At 40.9% G+C, this 23338-nt stretch overlaps 1 protein-coding gene across 1 annotated transcript in view; it reads right to left on the bottom strand.

The window, feature by feature from the left end:
* Positions 1 to 23338, bottom strand: part of THSD7B (thrombospondin type 1 domain containing 7B) — a 271160-nt gene that overhangs the window by 94378 nt on the left and 153444 nt on the right. The window contains exons 12-13 of the mRNA XM_009642486.1: positions 12549 to 12743; positions 7963 to 8226 (exon numbers count right to left, since the gene is read on the bottom strand). Of these exons, the coding sequence (XP_009640781.1) occupies positions 7963 to 8226; positions 12549 to 12743 (459 nt within the window). The remainder of the gene's footprint in view (positions 1 to 7962; positions 8227 to 12548; positions 12744 to 23338) is intronic.

The following is a 23338-nucleotide window of genomic DNA, read 5'->3' as shown; positions in this document are numbered from 1 at the left end:
GATCTTCAGAATATGTCAGATATGTAACCCTTTAACTCTCACCAAAATCCACTAAAATGCCTACTATGTCCAGCTGCCATAGGGCTCCCCACCAGCGGTAAAGATATGATACCGTGACTTTCCGCTTAAAAGTTATTCAAGCATTGGAACCAGCTTGCCCAGGGAAGTGGTGGAGTCCCCATCCCTGGAAGTATTTAAAAGCTGGGCAGACGAGGTGCTTAGGGACATGGCTTAGTGGTGGGATGGCAGGGTTAGGGTAACGGTTGGACTTGATGATCTTAAAGGTCTTATCCAACCTAAACGATTCTGATTTGTCATCCATTTATTTGCCTGAATGTCCTGCTCATCAGAGCTGTATAAAAGGCAATCAGGTTAAAAAACATTGAAAAAAACCCATGTAAAACATGAGAGGAATCCTCTGTGCCACCAGTACATGTCACTTCCCAGCACATCTACACATGTGTCAAAGGAATCATGAAGTTCTCCATGAGCAGGAAAAGTGTAGAGGTCTTAACACCAAAGTACATCATTCATGAAAAGGCTTAGGCTAAAATGGTATTTCTTCATACTTCCAATATAACATATTAAATGGAATGACACATAGGGAGAGAAAAAAATGTTAATTCTAAAACTATCTTTGTATGGTAACATTTTATTAGAGCCTTGCTTCGTAGCAGGCTGTATTTGTGACAAATGCGTTATTAAGGCCGAAGAGATGGGCCGCATTTCAAAGAGATGCTCTTACTGCAGAAATCAGGGCAGTAGATCGCCCAGTGCATTAACCTGCTATCAAAACTCTCCTAAACCTCCAACAGAGTATTTCTACATCAAGTTATGGTTTCTACACTACATATGTTCCCAAGTCTCCTGGAAGAGCTTTAATCAACCTGTTGAAAACAGAGAAAAACTGACTGAGCCTAATAATAGAAACAAAAAGCATGGACATGAGCAAGGGTGGGCAGAGGCGGGCTGACAAGTGGAGGCTGACTGACGGTCAAACACAAGAAAACCCATTAGAGGTCACTAAAAATAAAATAAAATAAAAAAATAATCATTCTTTCACATAGTCTGGTACCGTTGCCTTTTCAAAAGGGTCATTTTATGGAATGCAACAAAAAACATAAAAGTAATTTGGGCAAAAAGACATGCTACAAAGATTTATATTTAGAGCCAACGAGTAACAACAGACATCACTATGGCTAAATGCAGCACCTAGAGAGGATGCTGCTCAAATAGCTAATCCTCTAAATATTTCCTCATAAGATGCATGCTTGCTTTCTGTAAGAAGATAAAGATCTAGAAGAATGTGCATTTCTACGTACTAATGCCTCAGGGGAAGCCTTACCTTGCTTTAAATAAGCTTCTCTGATAGCCAGTTTGACCCATTCAGAAATAACTTTTTTGATGGCTTTTGATTCTGTTGCCAGAAAAACACAAAGAACAGCAATGTCTGAACACTTGTCTTGTGATCCAATTCCATTTGATAAGTCTTTTTAACATCCAGGAAGGAAGAATGGTGGCCAAATTTTCTTACAATGAATCGATTTTGGAAACAAGGAAAGGAAAAGATAGGGAATAAATCAATGTTCTTTGAACACTGTTATGACAGCAAAACGTAAAAATCCTGTAGTCAAACAAGAAATGGAGGGCAGGTCCTTTATGGGCTCTGCTTCTGTGCTTACAGCTCCCCTGGCAGCCACAGCTGTGATTAAGAGTGTCACTGCACACCCAAGGAGATGTGTAGAAATGTTGGAGAGAGGTCCAAAGGAGAACCCAGCTGGGATTTCAGGGCTAAATTTAGAAGCTATTTAGCTCCGAGATAGCAGAAAACCAGTCAAACGTGACAGTGGCTTTGAAGAGTCCTGAAGTGGGGACAGGAGGGTAAGACAGCCCTGTCTGCAGCTGGCAACACCTTTTGGCCACCCGTAATCCAAACCCAGCCTTAATTCCCATGCCAGGGGATGGGACGGGCAGAAGATAAGGGGAATTTTTAGCTGAAACTTCTTCCTCAAGCAATCTTTGAAAAGTTTTATCCTGGTAAGTAATACAGTCATTTTTCTGTAATAAAAAGGCAACAGAGAGATATACTACAGAGACACAGAGGGGAAACCACAGAGAGAAACAGGAGTATTGTAATATTTAATTAAACCCAAATGCCAAGAGAAGGGTAAGGACAGCCTGAACATGGGGTCTACACGTTATCATGAATTGATGGCACCAAGACCACCTACTACTCCCACACTTTTAGAGAGAAGGCATCCTGAGACTGTCACGTGTGGGGTCTGGATCTGGGAAGAGGACAGCCTAGGCTAGGTTGCCCATCTTCCTTGTAAAAGAAATGAGGCTGCCAAGAATGAGGCCTCCAGAAATGAGGACTCATTCGCAAGATGTTTGTGGGATGCTGCTTTATGGAAGTACAGAAACTGCCTAAAACTAAAACTGGTTGGATTCTGGAATTAATGGTTTGGGCTAATAAATGAAATTTCAACATACAGCTTCATTTACACTAAGAATTAAAATAAATGCTTACGAATATTTTCAAAAACATAGGTGAAAGTTTCTATTTCTGAAGATTTTAAAAACAAAATCAGGGATTTCTGCAATAATTTCATGCTTCATAATAAAATTTACCAGATACGGAAAAAACATATGCTGCAGTAAATGCCAGAATAGATACACTTTCAAAAATAAACAGGCATGTATTCAATATAGCTTTTTTTCCCAAAATTGCTACCTTGTAGAAAAGGTATGTTTTGCTATCAGTCCACCACAAACTCAGCTCACATTTCTTTAACCTATTCAGCTCTGCTTATAGTTTTTTTGACATACACAAATATAATTTTGCAGATAGATTATTAAAATCTAGTGATTCAAAGCTACCTGAAAATGGGTCATTTTCTCCTAAAATGACAGTGTGGGGATTCACAGCCTGCAGGGTTTCAGAGTAGATCCTTGTGTTAACGCACAGGTAGGTCATGCGATGTCTATCAAGCTGACGGCCAGGATTTTCACATAAGGGAGTGTAAACCCCAGAGGAACACCCCGGGTAAGAAATACAGCACTACTTTGGGCTGACCTTTCAGAAAATCAAACTTCATGAGACTTGATACTACCCAGTTTTCAGCAGTAGGAGCTGAAATTCCTGATCCATGACCTTTGCATAGTGTCCTAAATCTCTCAGCACTGGGGACACGGCTCATCAGGACAGCAGCAGTGCTGCCACTGCTGGCACACGCTGCCCTGATGTGCCTCGGAGCAGGGAACATCCCTCCAGTAACCACAAAAACTATTGAGTTGTCAGGTCACCAGAATTTTTAACTCCTCCTGGTGCATCTGTTGGCTAATCCCATCCGTTTGGGATTAAAGCTGACATTTTCAAGGAGTGACCTTGCCAGCAGTATTCCCACTAGCAGTGTTGCGTTGACCTGACGGGGAGGAACCGGGCGACACCCTCGCATCAGCAGGTGCCTGGGAACCCCAGTCCTCTTTGATTTGTCCACCCACAACTAAACCACGTACAACAAAACACTGCGCTGTGGAGAATTGGAGGTCTATGAGCATCCCTGCCGTGCCCTTCATAAATTTAGAGATAATTAAAGCTTTTTAAGGTGACTGTAAGGTCGAAGCTAACCGCTCTGTGATTTAAAGCCAGGATCTATTTGTCTGTTGTGTCTTTCTTCCATGTTCCTGCTGTTGCAGAGCACAGCAGAATTTGAACAGTGTAGGTGCTCTTCATAAATTCCTGCTTTCCATAAATTGCCCGTCGGATCAAAAGCAGAACCTCTGTGCGCGAGCACAGAAATCTCCAGCCTTTGATTTGGAACAGATGAGGCACCCTATGTTCCTCTAAGATTAAAAAAAAAAAAACAAACAACCCGACAAACAACCCGTTGGCACAGCACACAAAAAAGAGAGGCAAAGGAACTACATGAAATAATTCAAAACAAAGGAGGTGGAAATTCAAAGACAGTATGAGGAACTCAGATGACAGACGGAGAAGCGAATGAACTGCAATTAAGAGGACAATTTCATGTCCAAAGAGGATGCTCCAAACACCAGCCAGAGAACAGAGACCCTCTGGACTAGCAATAAGCTGCATTCAATATAATCCAGTCTTCTGATGGGAAGACAAATTGAAGCAAATTATCAATTATATTTCTGTAATGTAGTTAGAGATAGTCACCTTATCCATAATTTCATAAGTGCATTTCCAAATTACAGGAAGGAAAAGAAGAGTGAACCAAATCCAGGAAAAAAGAATTAGCTCAGTTTGGAAACTGCAGGTCACTCATTTCTTAAGCTTATTGAATGGGCCATTCAATAATGGAAAACGATGATGCCACTAAAATAAAGTAGTACACTAATCACAAAAGCCAGTAATGAAAATAAAAAGCTACGTTCTGGTTTTTCTAGACATCAGAGAAAAGGTTTGGTGTAGAAAGGACTAAAATTCAGAAAAGTCTGGGATTTTTATTTTTAAGCTTGTCACATCTAATGATCTTGAGCTAACCCAAGATTACACTGCAGGGAGGATAGGTAAATTAGTCAAGGGGCGACCTGTGTACCCACTACAGTTGACCCAAAGTGTTCACACAAGCTCTGCTCTGCCATGCTGGGCCAGGGCAGAGGCCCCTCCAGCCTCCCGCTCAGGTCCTGAGAGATGCCCACAGCAGAAAGCGTAGAAGACCGGGCGAGCTAATAGTGTGTCTCCATTAAGTCAAAGCTGGAATCCTTTTGTCTTCACCAGTTTTGGACCTTGGGATTCTCTGTATGCGATAACTACATCAATGGCGAAAAAATCCGTTTCTTATTGAGAAGGCATGCTTAAAGGGTTAATATATTTGCATACAATAGGCTTAGGGGAGTTGGAGTCTAGACTGCTGACAAACACAGATGAACAGACTTTGATGCTTTTTTGGTTTGGTCTGTCGTGTCCGTTCCCCTCACCCCCCGCCAAGTTGCAAATGCAGAATTTCTCACAAAACTCAGCATAAGATCAGGGCCTCAGACCCAGAACCCCTCTGAGCAGTGATTAATTTCTCCATTAGACTCAAACTCACAGTACATTCACTTGGTAACTATGATACATTCACATAATAAGTCACATTGACACGAGTGAACTAAACACTACTGAAGTGGTGAGTTCAACAGCCAGGTTTCAGTCAGGGAAAGTGAAAATCATTGCTGCAAGAAGGCAAAAGCCCAAAGTTTGCTCTCTAGAAAAGCTACAACCTGACCTATTCTATTCTATACCGCTTCTATTGCCTTATAACTTGTACTCATGGCATTACCAAGTCTGGGACAAACTTAAATAAATCTACTTCTAAGGCAAAGTTTGCATCCTTACATCTGTCTTTCTATACTTTGTAAAAGTTTTTCAAAAGGACCCAGCAAAGAACTGAGGTCTAAGTCTTACAGCTTCTCACTTTTGTCTGGGTTCAAGGGAAGGGAAAAGCACTGCCCTGCAAAAGGACAAGAGCAAGAAACAAAGAGAAGTCAGAAGACCTGAAAGAAAGAGGAGCATGCTTACCCCCACAGCTCATAAAGCAAGAACAATGCCTAGGTATCGGAGTGATTGGCACTCAATATATAAGGTGATGGCTTAATTAGCCATAAATATGGTCAGCTAGCAAATGCTAAAAGGTCACCTGATACTAATTGTGAACAAGACAAACTGAACTGCTTAAAAAAACCTGTCATGAATAATTTCTCAGGGCTTAGCAATTCTGCATGCTTCTGTAATTTGCTCTTCTCTATTATGGTTGAATAACATTCTGCTAATTATTAATTGGATAATGATTTGTTTCTATCACTAATTCAATAATGTGTTCAGAAGTGCATTTTGCAAGTTCCCAGCTCTAGAGACCGTAAATATCGGGCTTATCTTCACTTAACTGCTCTGGTTGGGAGACAGGTCCCACATGATGGAAGTGTGGAGCCTGTGGAGCTTTCTGCCCACTTTTGGGCACTCTACATCCAAAGTAACCAAAATATCCACATCCTCTGGAGACCGAGGCAACACTGCTTCCCCACTCACCATGCAGGGAACAGAAGGCATCCAACACTGGGTAGCAATTAGGAGCTTATACATCCTAGATATTAAAGAGGGGTCTGGCTGGAGATGAATAGCTTGCCCTTAGGAGAACTCTTAGGAGGTATCCAGAAGGGGGCAATACCTCACCCCTCCTTTACATCCCACGTCCTCACCAAAGGGTCTTGAGAGCACTCTATAGGTAGCCTGTAGGAGGAAGGGCACGCAGCAGGGTGCTGCTGTACAACACCGAGCACCCCCCTCTGCCAGGGTCGTGTTGCAATCATTTCTGCTCAAATAAAAAGCTGAAGACAAGAAAGCCAACAATAATGCCCTTGAGCTACCACTCCCTACTACCTCCCTAAGAAAAGCCGGGCCGTTAAAAATGCCACATAAATATCACTGACAGAAAACAGGCTTCAAGGTTATTCAGAAAAGCCCCACGCATAGCAACCTCCTCTTTTTAATAGTGATAAAAACCCTGAGTTTTTCAAAAGAGCAAGTTGCTGCACAGGCAAACCTACCTTTCAAAACCCACCAGCTCCCTTTTTGCAGAAGAAAAGGTAATGTTGTGGGGGAAAGGTATAGCATTCCTCCTTCATGGGCCACAGAGGCATAATCAATTGGTACAACAGCACATTGTTGAAACACAAACCACGGAAAGCTGCTTTATGAACCCGTGCAGCCAGCTGGAACAGCCATCAACAGCTGCGAGAGGAATTCACTCCAGGACTGAATCACTTCATTAGGGTGGGTTTTTTTTTTCCTTTTATTACGTGTGGCTCAGGCTGCTGATCTTCGTCCTGAGGACCCTCCACAGAGCAGCCCCACTTCTTTCTCTGCTCCCTTATATTCTCAGGAACATTAATGGTTCCCATTGTATCACTTAATCTCCTCCTGAGACACCATTTCTCCCTCTCCCATCAGACAGCTCACCAGCAGTCTTCCAACCTACTACATCACATTGCGTGGTGTCCTAAGCTTTCTGACTGTAAGTCAGAAAGCATCAGTGGTTTGGGGGCAGCATGGGTACAGAATTTGCCCCTAAGAGAAGGGCTTTTGTCTGTAAATTGATTTAGCGGACTGAATGCGATGAACTGCAAATCATGGCAACTGGGAGGAAATACCCTGCTTGCGCTACTTCCAATTCTGCCCTATTTCTGTTTGATATAGGCTACTTGATTATACGTGAAATATAAGTGGACAAAACCACAGCGCCGAGCCCCAGCAAGTAGTGACACGGGCATATACATGTATCAAATTGAGCTCGAGACTGGTACAAAACTGCAAGGATGAGACCACCGGCTGCCAAAGTCATGTACTTGCATGAGCGACAGCAGGTGACATCACAGGGTTTTTGTAATTAAATATGATTGGCTCAAGAAAATTCCCAATTTCTTCATTGGAAACCATACAACCATACAAACAACCATAAAAACCTCCAAATTCAGTGAAAAAGAATAAAAATTCATAAACGAGTAAAAGCTGAAGCAGGAAATATCTTCAAACAAAACGCTGATAGAAATATAGCTTCTCCTTCTCCTAAACTTACGCTTTTATGGGATTTTAACACAAATGAAAGAAATCCACCTGTATTCTGACAGCATAGCCAACTTTAGCCCTCTTCTACTGCATTTCCAGTGTAGAAATGCCAGAAGACCCTTATCACAGAATCACAGAATCGCAAGCGTTGGAAGGGACCTCGGGAGATCATCTAGTCCAACTTTCCAAGGAAAGCCTCACTATTAAGAGCAGTAAGATGTTAGAAGAACGGTGTTCAATGCTCACGGGAACCTTGTGAAAGCTGTTCAATCCAGCAAGTAAACGGGTACACACCTATGACAGGCTCCAAAATGAACCGCGGAGTGGATAACTGTGCCCAGCACCAGGGCTATTTACACGTGATGTGCACTTTTTTTAAATCTTCTTACCCGAACTGCTACAGCGAGATGGTTCCACAAGTCTGCCGGTCTTATCGTAACAGGCAATAGCTCGCAGTCGTACACCCTGGCCACACTCCTTGGCATCTCCATGGGATCGTGCTCCCAAATGCGGCTCAGATGTACCTCCTCCGATAATGCAGTCGGACCAATTTCCGTGGGGCTGGGAGGTAAACACCTCGCAGGGGCACGGCTCTGTTTCAACTTGAGGATAAACTTCTGTATTCTGGCATTTGTCTCGCTTTCTGCTTCGCCCTGTTCCAACCACAGAAATCTGTTCGTTACCTTAACATCTGCTACTTTTGATAACAACACGTCATATTATTTATACTTGCATGAATTCAACACATTAGAACCAAGACAATATGAATGTTAATATCCAGGAACGTTTCCGAAGCATCTATTAGCTGCTGCCAGTGCTCTGGAGTGCAAGGACAATGTATTTATCTCCAGGGGCAACCGGAGAACTTGGAACTACTGTTTTGATGGGTAGGGCAAGAAGCAAAATGTAAAGTCTTACTCTAGGAAAGGTCTGTCCAGAAAATGCTTTGTAATTTTATATAATATCATTTTTCTCTAATTATCTGATGAAAATAAATTGATTGTTTTGTCTCTATTTGCTCGCAATCAATGGTTGCCAGGACAACTTGCAGAGGACTCTACATTAGCCACAACTTCTTCCTTGAGGCTCCTTTACAAATAGTTAAAGATGCACTCTGCACACAAACCGTGCTTTGAAGAAAACAGGAAAGATAATCCTCAGTAAATTATTAGGGCTGGAAAGCATTTCAGTGGTTATATTTGGTTTAATGTTTTCTTTTGCTCTACTCCTTCAACAGGTTTTAAAAGAGGGCTCTCTCAGTAGCTTCAGGAACCAGCAGCATTCAAATGAACCTGTGGCACAGCTCTCTGCAACTGCACTCTCCATGCCCCGGAGGACTCCTAGGCACGAGAAAAGGTCCCCAGTACAAGAAGAGATAACATAAAGAAGAGAATTCATGCTCCCTGCATCCCTTCAACTGCTCAAGGGAACAAAGGTCTGTATACAGCCTCTAAAGATAGAATCATAGAATCATAGAATGTTTTGGGTTGGAAGGGACCACTAGAGGTCATCGAGTCCAACCCCCCTGCAGTCAGCAGGGACACCGCCAACTAGATCAGGTTGCTCACCAAACCAATGATTTTCTTGGCATGGGTTAGCCAACGTGACGTGGAGCAATCTTCATGCTGGCTGAGCTCAGGAATGTCTTTGCATTTGGCATCTACACAGAAGGGGAGAATTCATCTTCACTAACAAACTGCATCTTTATCCCATCCTCAAAATGTGCCCTGGGGATCTTGGACGCACTAAAAATACTTCTGCAAAAAGTTTTTAAAGCTTTGATCCCTAAAGAAATGTTTTCTTTTTGATATTGCACACAAATAAGATATTAAACCAAAAAACAAACAAACAAAAAAGTTATATGACCCAACAACCCTCTTTCCAGTCTGGAACCAAGAGTCACGTCACCACACGCTGGCAGGAGCATGAGCTGGCTGTCATCCAATACCTGTTTGCATATAAACACGTAGCTCCAAAGAGAAGGGCACTGGCTGCAGACCCTTAATATCACTGTCCTTCAAGCCCCAGCTCTTTCAAAACTGTATTTCCAGAGTTCTGGGGAATGTAAGATTTGCCAGCACAAAGGGACAATAAACACAAAGACATCAAATACTGCTGGCATCTTTATATTTTTGTGTGTATATACATTTTTTAAAATATTTTTAAATATAAATATATATTTATGAACAAATTTAGGTAAGGTATAAGAGGTACAACTCCACATACTTCAAGGAAAGTCTTTTAAAAGGCTTTAAATAGATCAGTAGCTCTCTAGTGGCATTTCCAGCATTTTATGTTTCACAAGCTGAGAGACGCCACAAGTTCAGTATATACGTACAGCTGTATGTTCTGCAGTGTATTAGTAAACAGGGGAATTTGGGACTTGCCCACGTTCTGCCATTATTACATGAAGCACATTAGACACAGGTAAGGATGCTAATAATCTCACACTTATACAACACCTTTTTTCTAACTTGCCCTGCCATCTGTTTTGTAGGAGTCTTCCCTCTAATGAAATTGCTATGAAAGCCTTATTTTGAGGGCAAAAGTGACATTCATCCCACAAAGAAGCAGTTTTAGAATTAGTGATGGTGATATCTTTATCATCTCCACAGACTGCTTTAGAAATTACTATTAAAAATACCACTGCAAAAATTTTCAAGGACATAAATCCTTCAGTTAAACAGTATTTTCTTTTTTAACTTAAATTTCTGAACACTAACAAATATTGTATACGTTAAATATGATCAGGTAGTATATGCTATACATAGATGTTATATGAAAGACTCAAAATAAACCTTTCTACAGAAAAAGCATTGGATCCATAGTACAGTGAATTAACTGACTGTATTAATTAACTGACGACTTACCTAAAAACTCTGTTTTGATTATAAAGACTTTGAATTTTGATATGTTCTGCAATAAGTCTTTCTTCTTAAGTAATGATTAATTTTATATGTAGAGTCTATGATTACTTACAAAGTAAAATGAATAATACCATTAAGAACTGAGTGGGAGGCAAGCAAATACTTAGCAAACAATTAGCAGATTCCCACTAAATGACATTGTTAATGAACTCTTATAATGACGCCGAAGCGCTCACTTGAGCATAGACATACACTGTGCTGAACAAGGAGGTACAATTCATGCACGCTTACAGAAAGGTGAAATAAAAACAGATAAAGGAGTCTTAACAGCATGAAGTACTTCCCAAGCAGCACTTCCCTCACATCTTTGGGATGCGTTCACACGGATGAGATTCCTTCAAGGCTTTTGGCCAGCTTCAATTTTCATGTAGTTTTATGCAAAGACAGGTCAGCAATAACCTCGTCAACTTCTCTTGAAACCAAACCCCATGTCCTATGTGGCCCTCCCCTCGCTGCTCTCAGTGGTGCTGTGCTGTGGCCCCCCCCCAGCACCACCTGGGCACCCGCTGCACATTCACCGCTTGCTTTTCAGGGACGGGGCTGAGACCAGGAGCTCCTCCCAGCAGGAGGAAGGGAACCCAGCAAGGTCTTATGGGAGATGCAGACGGTGTTTGGTCAGAAACGCAGTGCGGGTGAAGAGACAAGCCATCAAAAACTGGACATCAGAAACCATTTTTGGTTCACTTACTTGCATGGATCTATGTCTGATGTAGAAGGGAGTAAGAAAGGGGATAGGTAGGACCATACTGTTCTGTAACAGTCACAGATGTTCATAAAGAAAATCCAGATTTAAAACTACCTGGAAGTTAGTATTCACTTAATTCTTATATATTTTCTATGAGATCAGGAACCTATTATTCTGGTAGGGACGGAGGATTTCTACTACTATAAACATACAGGCATTGATACAGAGAACATTTTGAAATATGCTCTTTGGCAGAAACAACAGAGCATTGTATAATAATTATTTTTATGTAAAAGAGAAATCTTTATCCTTTAATGAGCCATACTGACGAATGGCAGCTTGAAGCCGTTATGTCTGTATCCTGTAATTGTTAGTTACTAAAAACTTGGATCATTCCAACAGTAATGAACTGAATAACAAGATAAGCCACGCAGCCAGGTAGAAGCCAGTCTAGAAGAAAGGAGCAGTGGCAGGCACCGTACTTTGCTGCCATTCAGTTCCCTGGCATTATCACAGTAGATATTTTTACAGCAATGTTAGTATTTTACTCCATGGTAGAATTCTTTGAAGTTTCACCTCTATTAATGGAGCAAACTCAAGCCAGCTACACCATAGCTCTCAAACCCAACACAGAAATATGAAAAGATGTAAGTGTTCGGGGTAACAATAACAGTAAGTTCTTTGTAAACCTTCTGAAAACAGTATAATTAATTTTGATTTGATTTAGCTACTTGTGTGGAGAGGAAGACAACTCCTAACAAAAAAGCAGCTCCAAACTTAGTGGGTTTTAAAGCTTTTCAGTTTGGTCAGCATTCAAATAACATAATAACAAACTACAACAGCAAGTATGGGAGACTGTTCCATGAAATGGTTTGAACTAGAGTGTTTAATGAATATATATAAAAGATCAAACAAAACTGTTTTAACGATATTGTTTTTTCTTTATTCATGGTACTAATTTGCCCTGTTGAACTGTTGGATTCTGCTGAGCACAGAATTCCCAGCTTTAAACTTCATGCAGATTTCAGTCTTAAACAGAAAATCACACTGATTTTTATTCTTGTATACACATTTGCTGCATTTTTCCCAGATTAATAGGCCAGATAAACTTGCACAATGTATAGTCACAGTTTTATTTAGCTTATGTCTAAAAATGGCTTTCCACCGCTGAGTTTTTCTGCACTATTCTTATACTGAAATACGTGTGCATAAATCGGGCAATGATCAGTATCAGATCAAAAATCAATTAAGGACAATCGCTATTCAGTTGGGATTTTCCCCAAACCCCAACATCAGCCCACCAACATCTGAGGAGTATTATTCACAAGTATCACCATCAGACAAATATCATAAAAGATTATACCTGTAAGTGATCGTCTCCTACTTCTAGTTGATTCACAGTCAAATGAGCATGCTGTAAATTTAGACCAGGGGGTAAACGTGCAGTCATCCTTGCAGGGGACGAGGCACTCCTGTACAAGAGGCGGCATAGCTCCTGCCCACCGCATGCAGTCACCAACATCGGCAGCGTCGTCCTGCTCCGACAGGCACGTAACGGCTGAAAAGTAAAGGCACAGAAATCTTTATATTCTTACATATATTGCATTATACTCTATGCAGTCAGTACTTGTGTTCTATGCAAGATTCACTCCCCTGGGTTAATAGGATAAAGCTGATTTATTTTTAGGTTATTATTCATGTATCACTCAAAGGTGTGCTAGAAGCTTCACGAAACCACGAAGAGACGTCCTTACTTGTGCAGTGTGTTATCTAAATGATGACATAAATTCAATCTTCTCAAGGAGGCAGTCATTTTTAAGGGTTGGGGTAACAATTTAACCAATGATACATTGTACCACCGAACAAGAAAAGATATAATACTGTGGCTATGCGCCATAAAGCATATTTGGCCGAGGCCAGGATTCCCAAGCTGCGATGCACACACTACTCATGGAACTGAAACTGCTTCCAAGCGGAAAACAAAAAATATTAAAAAATATAAAGAAAGTGTCCTTCTCCAAAACTGCCATCTTTTCCATATTCCAGATGAAGGGAACAACTCTCTGAGCAGCTTTCCCATACAGAGCGGTGACTTCTGCTCTGTCTGAGCAGCAGATGCTACTGCTAAATCCTTTTTGCAGCAAGGTGTCTGCTCCCTCCAAATGGAGTTCCCTAAACACTGTGCTACCCCTTGCGCTCTCCCGCTCTCGGGCCATCAGAGCCTTGGAATCTCTTGCAGAAAGGGAGATGTTTAGGAGGAAGGACGTGGTTTAGTGGTGGGATGGCAGGGTTAGGTTAAAGGTTGGACTCGATGATCTTAAAGGTCTTAAAGGTCTTTACCAACCAAAGTGATTCTATGATTCTATGAAGGGCACAAGCGTTCAGCCTGTGGCCATGACAGAATGGGGCTGCAGCTGCTGCACTTTACTTGAAGCCTGCTTTTACGTGCACGATAGCTTGCTGTAAGAGCATGGCCAAATGGAGCCATTAACAGGAAAAAAAATACAAACCCCAACTGCCCTGTAGGTCTCAGCTGAGGACAGCATCACTCTGCCGAGCTCCATCCGACCTGACGTGCCTTTGCACATGGGCAGGGCCAGAGCCCCCATGCACAAACCGAGCTTTACCTTCACACGCAGCATTATCAAGGCTGCAGCTCACGTTGAAATGCAATGCATTTCTCTGGTCCACTGCCCAAAGCTTTACCAGCTCCCTAAGACCAGGCCACGGCAATAGGAAACAACAGGCACGGGGCTGGGCTGGGGCAGAGGTCTCTGAATTTGGACATAGATGCCTTTGGGGCCAGACAAGAGTCAAACAGGGTTTGCAAGGGCACAGACCAGGATTTAAGATGCACTGATTTTCACCCCAGTTTTATTTTAGTTCAATGCTCTTTTCCTTCAACACCCCTGTCCTTTTTTGGACTGTATTGATCAATTTTTCAGGGTGGGTAAAGGCACTGTACACCCATGATGGAGGACAAAAGTAATAATGTAGAAATCTGAGTCACAGGAAGCCTATAATAAAACTTGCTAAAGTTTCAGTGAATTAATAATAAGTAATTGTAATAAATAAAATAGCCTGCACATCATGGAGTCTTTCATTTCATTAATTATAATTAATTCTCACAAAATCGCCAAGATTATAGGCTATTTATATCCTACATTGTGGGTTAACCAAAGCAAAGCTAGGTCGTGACTTGATTAAAGTAATAAAGTCAGGGACAGAGTTAGGAATTGAATTTGGCCCCAAGAGTTTAGTCATGTCAGGCTCTCTGATTTCAGGCAAGTCCACACATTGTATCATAAAGCTACAGAAGATGAAATGATTTAATCCAGATTTTATTATTTAACTTTAACAACCTGTGATATTATTTTATGGAGACTCCTAAATAATTCAGCTTTTTGAGGCTGCATATATTTTTCCTTGTTGCAAGCACTTAACGTAACTATGAGTGCATAAAGAAAAAGGGAAAAATAACGCTCTGTTTTCTTACAGTTAAAGGATTTACTAGAGTGTAACTTTGCAATGAATTCACATGATTTTTGGTTTTTAACTACAGCACTGTATGGGAGCAAGGGATGGGTTGGCAAGCACCTGGAAATAAAAAAATACCTTATTAAAATGTAATTAGATTTCTAAGGAAAAAAATCAGCATTTTGAAGAGCGTGCAAAAGGCAAGCAATTGTTAGAAGTCTCTTTAGACTCAAGTGACAGTAAATCAGCATATTAATAACTACCTCTAAATTGATGATCCTCGCCTTTCACTTTCAATCCTTGTGACCCTTCCTATCTCTCAACTCCGGCAGTCAGAAACTCAGAGACGTTCCCCTTCTCAATTACGAGAGCGTGGGGACAGAGGTCACCACTCTCTACAGGAAAGCGGGGTAATTGCCCTCTTCAGGAAGGTTAAACAAGTAATAGACTCTGATGCCCAAGGTCTGTGTAGCCTCATTACCTTCAGCAAGGACACCAAAGATTTGGCAACACAAACGTGTCCACGTAAAGTATGGCCAAGTGTATGCAAACCATCTTCTCAGCAGCGCTACAACCGCTAGCGTCTGCAGGGAAGCGAACGATACCCTACACTGCCAGCCCCATGAGGCAATATTTGCAATTGCATAATAAACCATCATGTTGCAACGCTTACTACGATCTGACAGAAGACCACAATTCATTCCTGACATTTATTAATGGCAACACAAGTGATGGAACTTTTAAATATCGATGTTAAACCAGACACTCCACGCTGCAATGAGTTATTATCTAATGGCCTGATCTTCTGCACGAATGTCCTTAATTTTGAGCACACAAATAACTCACTGAGTTTGCTGAGCCTATTTAGACACTAAAAGTGATGGATATATAAGGACACATGAGAGCAGGGCAAATATTTGAGAGATCGTGGAGCTTAAAGAAATTAGTGGCAATAGTAAACATGGGTAGAGGAAAGTTAAATGAAAACAACAAATAATATAGTGGATCATACATGTAAAAGCATGGAGACAAGGAGTCGAAAAGATGAAAATATAATGGGCAGTCTACTAAGAGACATAAAACCTAAAGGAGTAGAGGAGGAGGATTTCCTCTGAGGTGATAAGGGACAGGCAGGTGGTTGAAAATACGGAGTTGCTTCTCTTCTCTACTTTAGGAATTTTTATAAGTGCAGATCCTGGTAACTCAATCCAGTCATTCCTGACAGAGCAACAAAGCCTCCGTGTCAGCAAGGAGAGAAGGCAGTGGCCAAAGAGCAAGGAATCCAAAAAGCTATTTTTGATGCCTAAAATACTACCTAAAAAGCAAACATTCCACTTGCTTCCCACTCTCCTGGACTTTTGCACTTATCAATACCAACAGTGTTATTACTAAGCTGGTGGGCCCAACTGAGCACCCCCTTGGTGACCCAATTGGCAGCTACACCCCTTTGCTGGGAGAGCAGGCACTTCTTGTTTTACATGCACAAAATAAAATGCCAGCCATGAACATCTGGTACCCTTACACACCAAAACCCCACACCTCCTCAGGCTGCCTAGGCAATACGGTGCATGTCAGCCACATTAGGAGGCAATTCATTCCCAGTCAAGAGTCTGCAAATATCTTCAAAGACGATGCCAATGTGTGACTTCTTCAGTTTGACCTGAATTATCTTCAAAAGCCTGAGCTTAATGGGCCCAATCTTTATGTCAGTTATAAGAAATGGCAGGATTTCTGCTACATGCTTACAACTATGCTTGAGGTGAGCAGCATGAACTGCTAAAATAAATTAAATAATAAAACAAAAGCCCATTAGGGCATTTTAATGGCTTGAGAAGGGCTAGCCGGGAAGCAGCAGAGCTGACGGATCCACTCCAGCGGCTGGCTCAGGAACCAGTCACCTCGTTTCTGCCTGCTGCAAACTTATTTCCCAATTAACTTAGCTTTAAGAGAAAAATATTTTCAAATACAGGCACTTCTGGAAACAGAATGAGACAAATTTGTTTCAGTGGACCTTCAAGGAAAGTTAGTAAAATTATTTATCCTTGGTAGTTTCAAACTACTGATTGGTTTGGCTCATGTGTGGTTTACGTTGCATAAAAAATATTTCCCCATAATCCTCAGTTCTGTCACAATGGTTTTAAATAAACTCATACCGCAAAGCCATTTTGGCTATGTCAACATCTCATTATTTTTTTTTTTTAAGTGGGATACCACTGGAGGGCAAATGCAATCCATTTGCAGCCCTACGCACTGGGGAGGGGGGAGAAAAAAAAAAGAGGGGGAAAAAAAAAATATCACACAGTAACAATAAATCCCTCCTAGACATAATGTGTGATTTCTACTAACTCTACAGCATTTAAAATGAACACAAACATATGAATAGAAATAGCTAATAACCAGACACTGCCAGATAAAGGGTTTCAAATTATAATATTGATTCCCACAAAGAGGGGAAATGCAGGATTTCCTTTTGAACTCCCGCTGTTCTTTCTTATTACCACCAGTAAACGCCACCAAACTGGAATTAAACCCTTGGGGCCAAACTCCAGGATGACGATTTAATGCAGTTCTGTTGATATAAAACAATGTCTGGTGCAAAAAAAAAAAGTAGTACACCTTCTCTCGTAATGATAAAAACAAGATCATGAATTAAACTGGAAGGTAACCAGGTTCAAAACCTAAAAGCAAATATCTTTTTTCAGGGCAGGGCTGGAGGTGTTTGACAGACAGTGTGGCTACACCCACTAGGGTGTCAACAAAAGTTAGTGATTAACATGAGCAATGAAAAAAGCTGCAGGTGCAACTGCTTTGCTTCAAGGCATAAATCAAGTGTTAAATCTATGGTTTGGGGAGCAAATTTCCCCTTCTGCTGGTACGGGGTCCTGTTTGGATACTGAACAAGGACTGCTAACGGGATATTCCATACGACAGTGTCTGTCTTCTTGTTTTATATTTACACCCCCAAGAGCATGTTTGTATGCCATCATCTCAGCATATGGCACACAGAAGCATATGGAAGCTATATTCTCTAACTACATTCACTTTACATTACAAGTTAATAGCAGGCGCTTCTATAAACTTTTACATGGCGAAATCAAATGTTTGCATGCTGTCACATCGCAGAGGCGCTGAGTGCATCCTCAGATGATGTCACATCGCCACCAAAGCAGCATGTCGGCATCAAACTGGGGGAGCTCGGGTAGGCACGCGCCTCACTTAACAGCACCACAGACAGTCCTAACAAAAGGAGTGTATTGAGAAAGAAGTATTATAGGCATAGCATTGCACCTAATAAGGAAAGATAACATAAATACAGTTCCTCTTACATAAAAATCCAATTACAGACAGTCTTGGTAATCATATTCGTTTACCAAAGTTACAATCAATTCTCCTTTAAAAATGCATTTCAATCGTTTCCAAAGGGTATAAAGCTGAAGAGTGAGAATATCAGCTACCAACCAGCAAAATTATATTGTACCATGGCACTTCAATTTGGGAAACCTAAATTAGTGGGTTCAAAACTCTGGAATTAAATGTCATTAGAACATCTGAAAACAATTCCAGGAAGCTACACTCAGGCAAAACACTAAAACTAAGGGAATTAAATGTCATTAGAACATCTGAAAACAATGACTGATAATTCCAGGAAGCTACACTCGGGCAAAACAGTAAAACTAAAGCTATGCAGTAATGTAAATCAAATGGCTGGACTTAGTATAGGAACAACGGGACGACCTAAGAGGCGAGACAAGAGGTGTAGACACGATGATGTAATAATCTTCTCTGGCTTCAAATTCTAAAAACACGTAAAAAATCAAAGCCAGCATGTAAAGTCAATGGAATTATTTTAATATAGCTGTTTACCTTCTCATTGTTCAGAAAAATTCTCATTTTGTGTTGCATAATTATTCTCAGTGTAACAAGATAACATATCATTTCTTACACATATCGCTAATGATAAGTGAAAAAGGAGTTCAGGGATAATACATTAAAAAAAAGAAAATAACTTTAAGGATCCAGACTTGCTGACTATAAGCACAGTCTCAAAACTCATGATGACCTCATTTATTTTCTATATTGATACTTATAACAAGTTTCCCAAAAATCCCAGGTGGAACATTTATATTATTCTTGATATATTAATGCAACCTCTAATTACAGAAGGAGACCAGAAGCAGACATAATAGAAGACATAAGATAAGGCTTTGCTGAGACTCAGGTTTAAGTCTAAGGCCCTGATTCTCTAAGGACAAAAGTATACACTTACGCTCACCACCATGACCTCTCCTTGGACACAGCAAAACTCTCTGTAACGAAGTGAAGTGCGTCCAAAGTTTGGACTTACAGAAGCAAACCATGAAATAACCATTAAAAGTAAGTCCAAGGAAAAGAACAGAAGATGCCAGGACGGACATCGCAGACACAAATCTAGTAAAAATAACCAAGGGAGAGCTGGAACAACTAGTTATGCAGGAGGGAAACTGGCTCTGAGATCACCACTTTCCCATTTTGTAATTATTAATGATATTGACAGTAGTGCTAAAGGGCTAACAAATGCCACCGAGCAAACAGAGTGCTGAATAAACACAGACCCCAACCAACACGCACCATAAACAAACAAGAGGAGCCTGAGATGAGGTTGGGAAGCAATAAAGATGGTAAATATCAACTGAAAAGATAAAGGAAAGCAACTGAAATGATTTGCATGAAAAGGGGTCAGGGAAGAATTGGGTAGAAAAGTTATGTACAGAGCATTAGCATGGAGAAGAGACGAACAGGGGAAAGGGGAGAAGTTTGGGATAGAATTGGAAGGGAAGAAAGAAAAGTAGGCAAAACTGTGAAGGTCCTTCTCAAGTTAAAGGTCCATGTTTTAGCTGCTTTTTGTGTTGGTTTCTCTCTGCAGCCTTCCCACAATAAGACATGTACGTGGGGAAGAAGACAAGTTAATCTAGGTACTCAGAAGAAGAAAAGCCCCAGCTGCAGCCTTCTGGGGGCCAGATTGGTGGGAGGTCACCTCCAGCACAGCCACAGCCGTGCCCCAGCCTGGGCAGCTGACCCCATTTGCACAGGTCTGACCCAACCGTAGAGGTCCCCTGTGGCTACGCGTCCTCAGCATTCACCAGACGGAAAGGGCTAGAGAGGTCTGCACAGAAGGTCTGCACACCAGGGGTGCACGTCCCTCCTGCACCTTTCACCCTTCATGGCTCAGAGCCTCTCAGCCAACACCGCAGCGCGGGCATGAGAACAGATCAGTTTGTCTGAAAGGGATTAAATATGTCCAGGGCTGCATATTAAAACCAGTGAAATCAGTGCAGGCCGACTCCTGTCATTTAATGCCTCAAACTGGCCTCACCTCTGTTCCACTTTAAAATAACTTCTTAGAGTACACTTTTTCTTAGATACTTATGGATGAGGTTCTCGATTATTTGGTTTGGGAATATACGATTTGAATCACTGAAAGAATTGAGCTATACATGCCAGTTTTGCCAAGCTATGTGACTTGATGTTTTAATTCTTCCCCATATGAGAACCAACACTGCCCACTGTTTAAGGGCAAGTAGGAGAGAAACACATTGCTATTAAAGCCCGTTCCTCCTCCCACCCACACGCTGAATGCGGAACACAGGATTGATACATTAATGTCTAGAACCATTTTCATTTTAATACAAGTGTTTTCTTACTGGAAGTGGTTCACACTCTGCCTGGCTAGAAAGACAAAATAATATGATTTTTTAATGTTTCAAATTTACTTTGGCCAGTGAATAACTGCACTCTGAGTGCTTCTACATTATGCAATCAGTCTAAGGAATCTTTCACAATTTTTCCCTTTTTTTTTCCTAACTTTATGATAGGTTTTGAATTGCTTTTACTTTCATTTTCTATTAAAAAGAAAATCAATGGAAGTGCATTAGATGATTAATGACAGAAATTATGCTTCTGCTCCTTTCAGAGAACATAACAAAATACAAAAATATGCTTCCCTTTTTTTCCTCTTTCTGTGGCCCGCAATTACTAAAATTGAGTTCAATTTATTTGTAGCACCTATCATCAAGTTATATTTAAGATGAATTATTTATTGCACAACTTGAAAATAAAACTAAGTCATCCTGTTCTATATACACACATTGAGAACACAGTAAATAAAGAGAATCAAACCTGCCGAATAACAAAAGAGAGAGAAAATGGAAAACAAACGCAACGTTTACAGTATTTCTTAGTAACTCAAGTTGGAAAATCACTTAGCTGACTATGAAAGCACTGACTGACTTTCGGAAGCTCTTGCCTCAGTTATATATCCACAGGCCAGTGTTTTAAGCGATAGCTGGGGTAAACTTAAAATCTCATGCAGCCAGTTTTATTCCAGCCAGGTCCAGTTTTTGGTAGCTCCCCATGGTCATCTTTCACAACGGCAGTAGAGAGCTCAACACTACAGTCAACTCACATGGCAAACCCAACCTTAGGAAGGTCTTCAGAGACAGCCCTGTAAACTTGTGGAGCCAAATGTACGTATCAATCTGAAGTTTTTGGTATTGGGTTTGACAAAATTACCCACTTACATCACCTTTCAGTTAGCTGGGCATTAGAAAACATTGCATTATGTCAGTTTAGGAAAATACATTTGAAAATCTTGCTCTGGAAGGCAGGCACTCTGCCATTTCACTCCATCTATCCCTTTACAGCGAAGAACAGATACTAAATCCAGAACATAACACTAACACACTGACATATTTACAACTCCCCCAACGTCATATTTAAAACATTATGGCCCAAGGTAACACCTAAAGATTTTAATCTACCCTTCCTCCTCAGCTTCCCTCTCTCCAACTCTGTCTCTCCTCATTTTGGCATTCAAAACTCTTTGCTGCTCTTGGCTGGTCAGGGATCTGCAGCTAAGCCACTGTGGACACAGGATATTTGAACCCTTCAACAACTTTTCAACTCATCCTGATGCCTCCCGCTCCCACCTGCTGGTTCTTCCCCTTCCCCAGTTAATTCTGTTGTCAGTGCCCAAATCCCGTCCTACAAGGCATGCTCCAAGCCCCGAGTAAGACAGCACAAATTAACCTACCATTGCATAGGTCTCCTCATGATAGAAAGGGGTTGCGTGTAGTTGCATTGGGGTGAATTCATTCGATTTTCTCCAAAATTTGTATTTGCTCACTGTCTGGCCATACAGCTAACATTTAAGGGAGAATAAACAAGTTTGTCTGAAATCATCAATTCCTCCCTGACAGTACTGCCCGCGTAATGCTGCCTACACCATTGCCCCTCAGTAAAAAGCTGCAGATTTGGACTGGTGTAAAATAAGACCAGAATGTGGTCTCTTCTATTAACCTTTATTTTTAATTAACCATGCTTTCCCAGATTTCAGTCAATCCTAGTGTTTTACAGCATACAGACTTGTCAACTTTATCAAAGTCCAAAACTGCAATTGAGAAGGCAGTAACACGGGAATTTGGAAACCCCCTCAATCACTTTCTATATTCCACTCATAGAAACTGCTGATAAATTTTTCTGAAGTACCAATGGATTTCGCAGGTATGGTCCTGCATAAAACTTTCCACTTCAACTACCACTTTTCCACAGAAAAGAACAGATAAGAATACTAAATGCTTTGAAGTCTGAAGTCTGGCTACTCGTCTCCAGCCTAAAACTGATAAAACAACTAAATCTACTTTGACTGAAGCTAATAAAAATGCATGCTCAAATAATTCATGTTATCTTAATTAAGCATCTTTCAGCCATCATACAATATTGTCTACCTCATGAGACAAAATAAAGATACTGTATTTGAGATTGAAGGGTCAGGACAGTCGAAGTACAGTAAAGACACTGTACTTAGATTAAAGGTGAGAGAGGCAGAAAGAGATTGAGAAAAATTTCCCACATACAACCTTGAGAAATCAAATGTTTGGGGCCTTTCAGAAGATTTGCCCAGTAGGAAACCCTAAGTACGCAGATTTGAATCCCAGTAAGAGCAAAGTCACACTCTGATGTGTGGGAGTTTCATACATGTATACATAATGTATAAATTATACATACAGAAAGGCTTTTTATACCTCTTCCTAAACATTCCTAGTGTGCAGGGAAGAAGTGTTTTACAGAAACTCTACCTCAGGGCATCCTTTCTTTAGCAGGAAAAAAAAAAAAAAGACAAACAAACCCAAAAAACCCCAACTTCCCCAGAAGAGACTAACAGTCCAAGATACTGAAGGATATATTTCTATATAGTGCGTATAAAAGACCCCAATTCCCCTAAGTATAAGAAATGGTATTTCCCCTGGGTCATGTTAAATGAACTTCTCTGTGTGAGCAAAGGAGTTCTGATAGGTTTGCCTCTTAAGAATAATAAAAATAATTACACTCATCTTTCCTCATGTTTGCTGTTCAGACCATTCTCACTGCTAGTACATTCCTTTTTACTCTTCTTTTGAAGCTAACAGATCTAAAGGGACTATTTGCTTTCCCCTTCCAGTCTCTTAAAACCAAGGTAGAAGATCAGAGAAGATGCAAAGGGAGATAACTTACAGTACATTGTGTTTTTCTTATGATGATCTTCTCCTCCTTTCTTATAGGCAAAGAAGGGAAACGTTTCTTATTTAGCTGCTGCTACTCTCCTTGAATTTGTACCAAAATGTTACAATTGAGTGGGGATTGTAAAGCAGATTGTATTCC

The sequence above is a fragment of the Egretta garzetta genome, unplaced genomic scaffold, assembly GCF_000687185.1.
Source record: "Egretta garzetta isolate BGI_Z169 unplaced genomic scaffold, ASM68718v1 scaffold197, whole genome shotgun sequence".
NCBI classification, from domain to species: Eukaryota; Metazoa; Chordata; class Aves; order Pelecaniformes; family Ardeidae; genus Egretta; species Egretta garzetta.
Note: the sequence above shows the minus strand (reverse complement) of the source record. Positions and strands in the feature narration are given on the sequence as shown.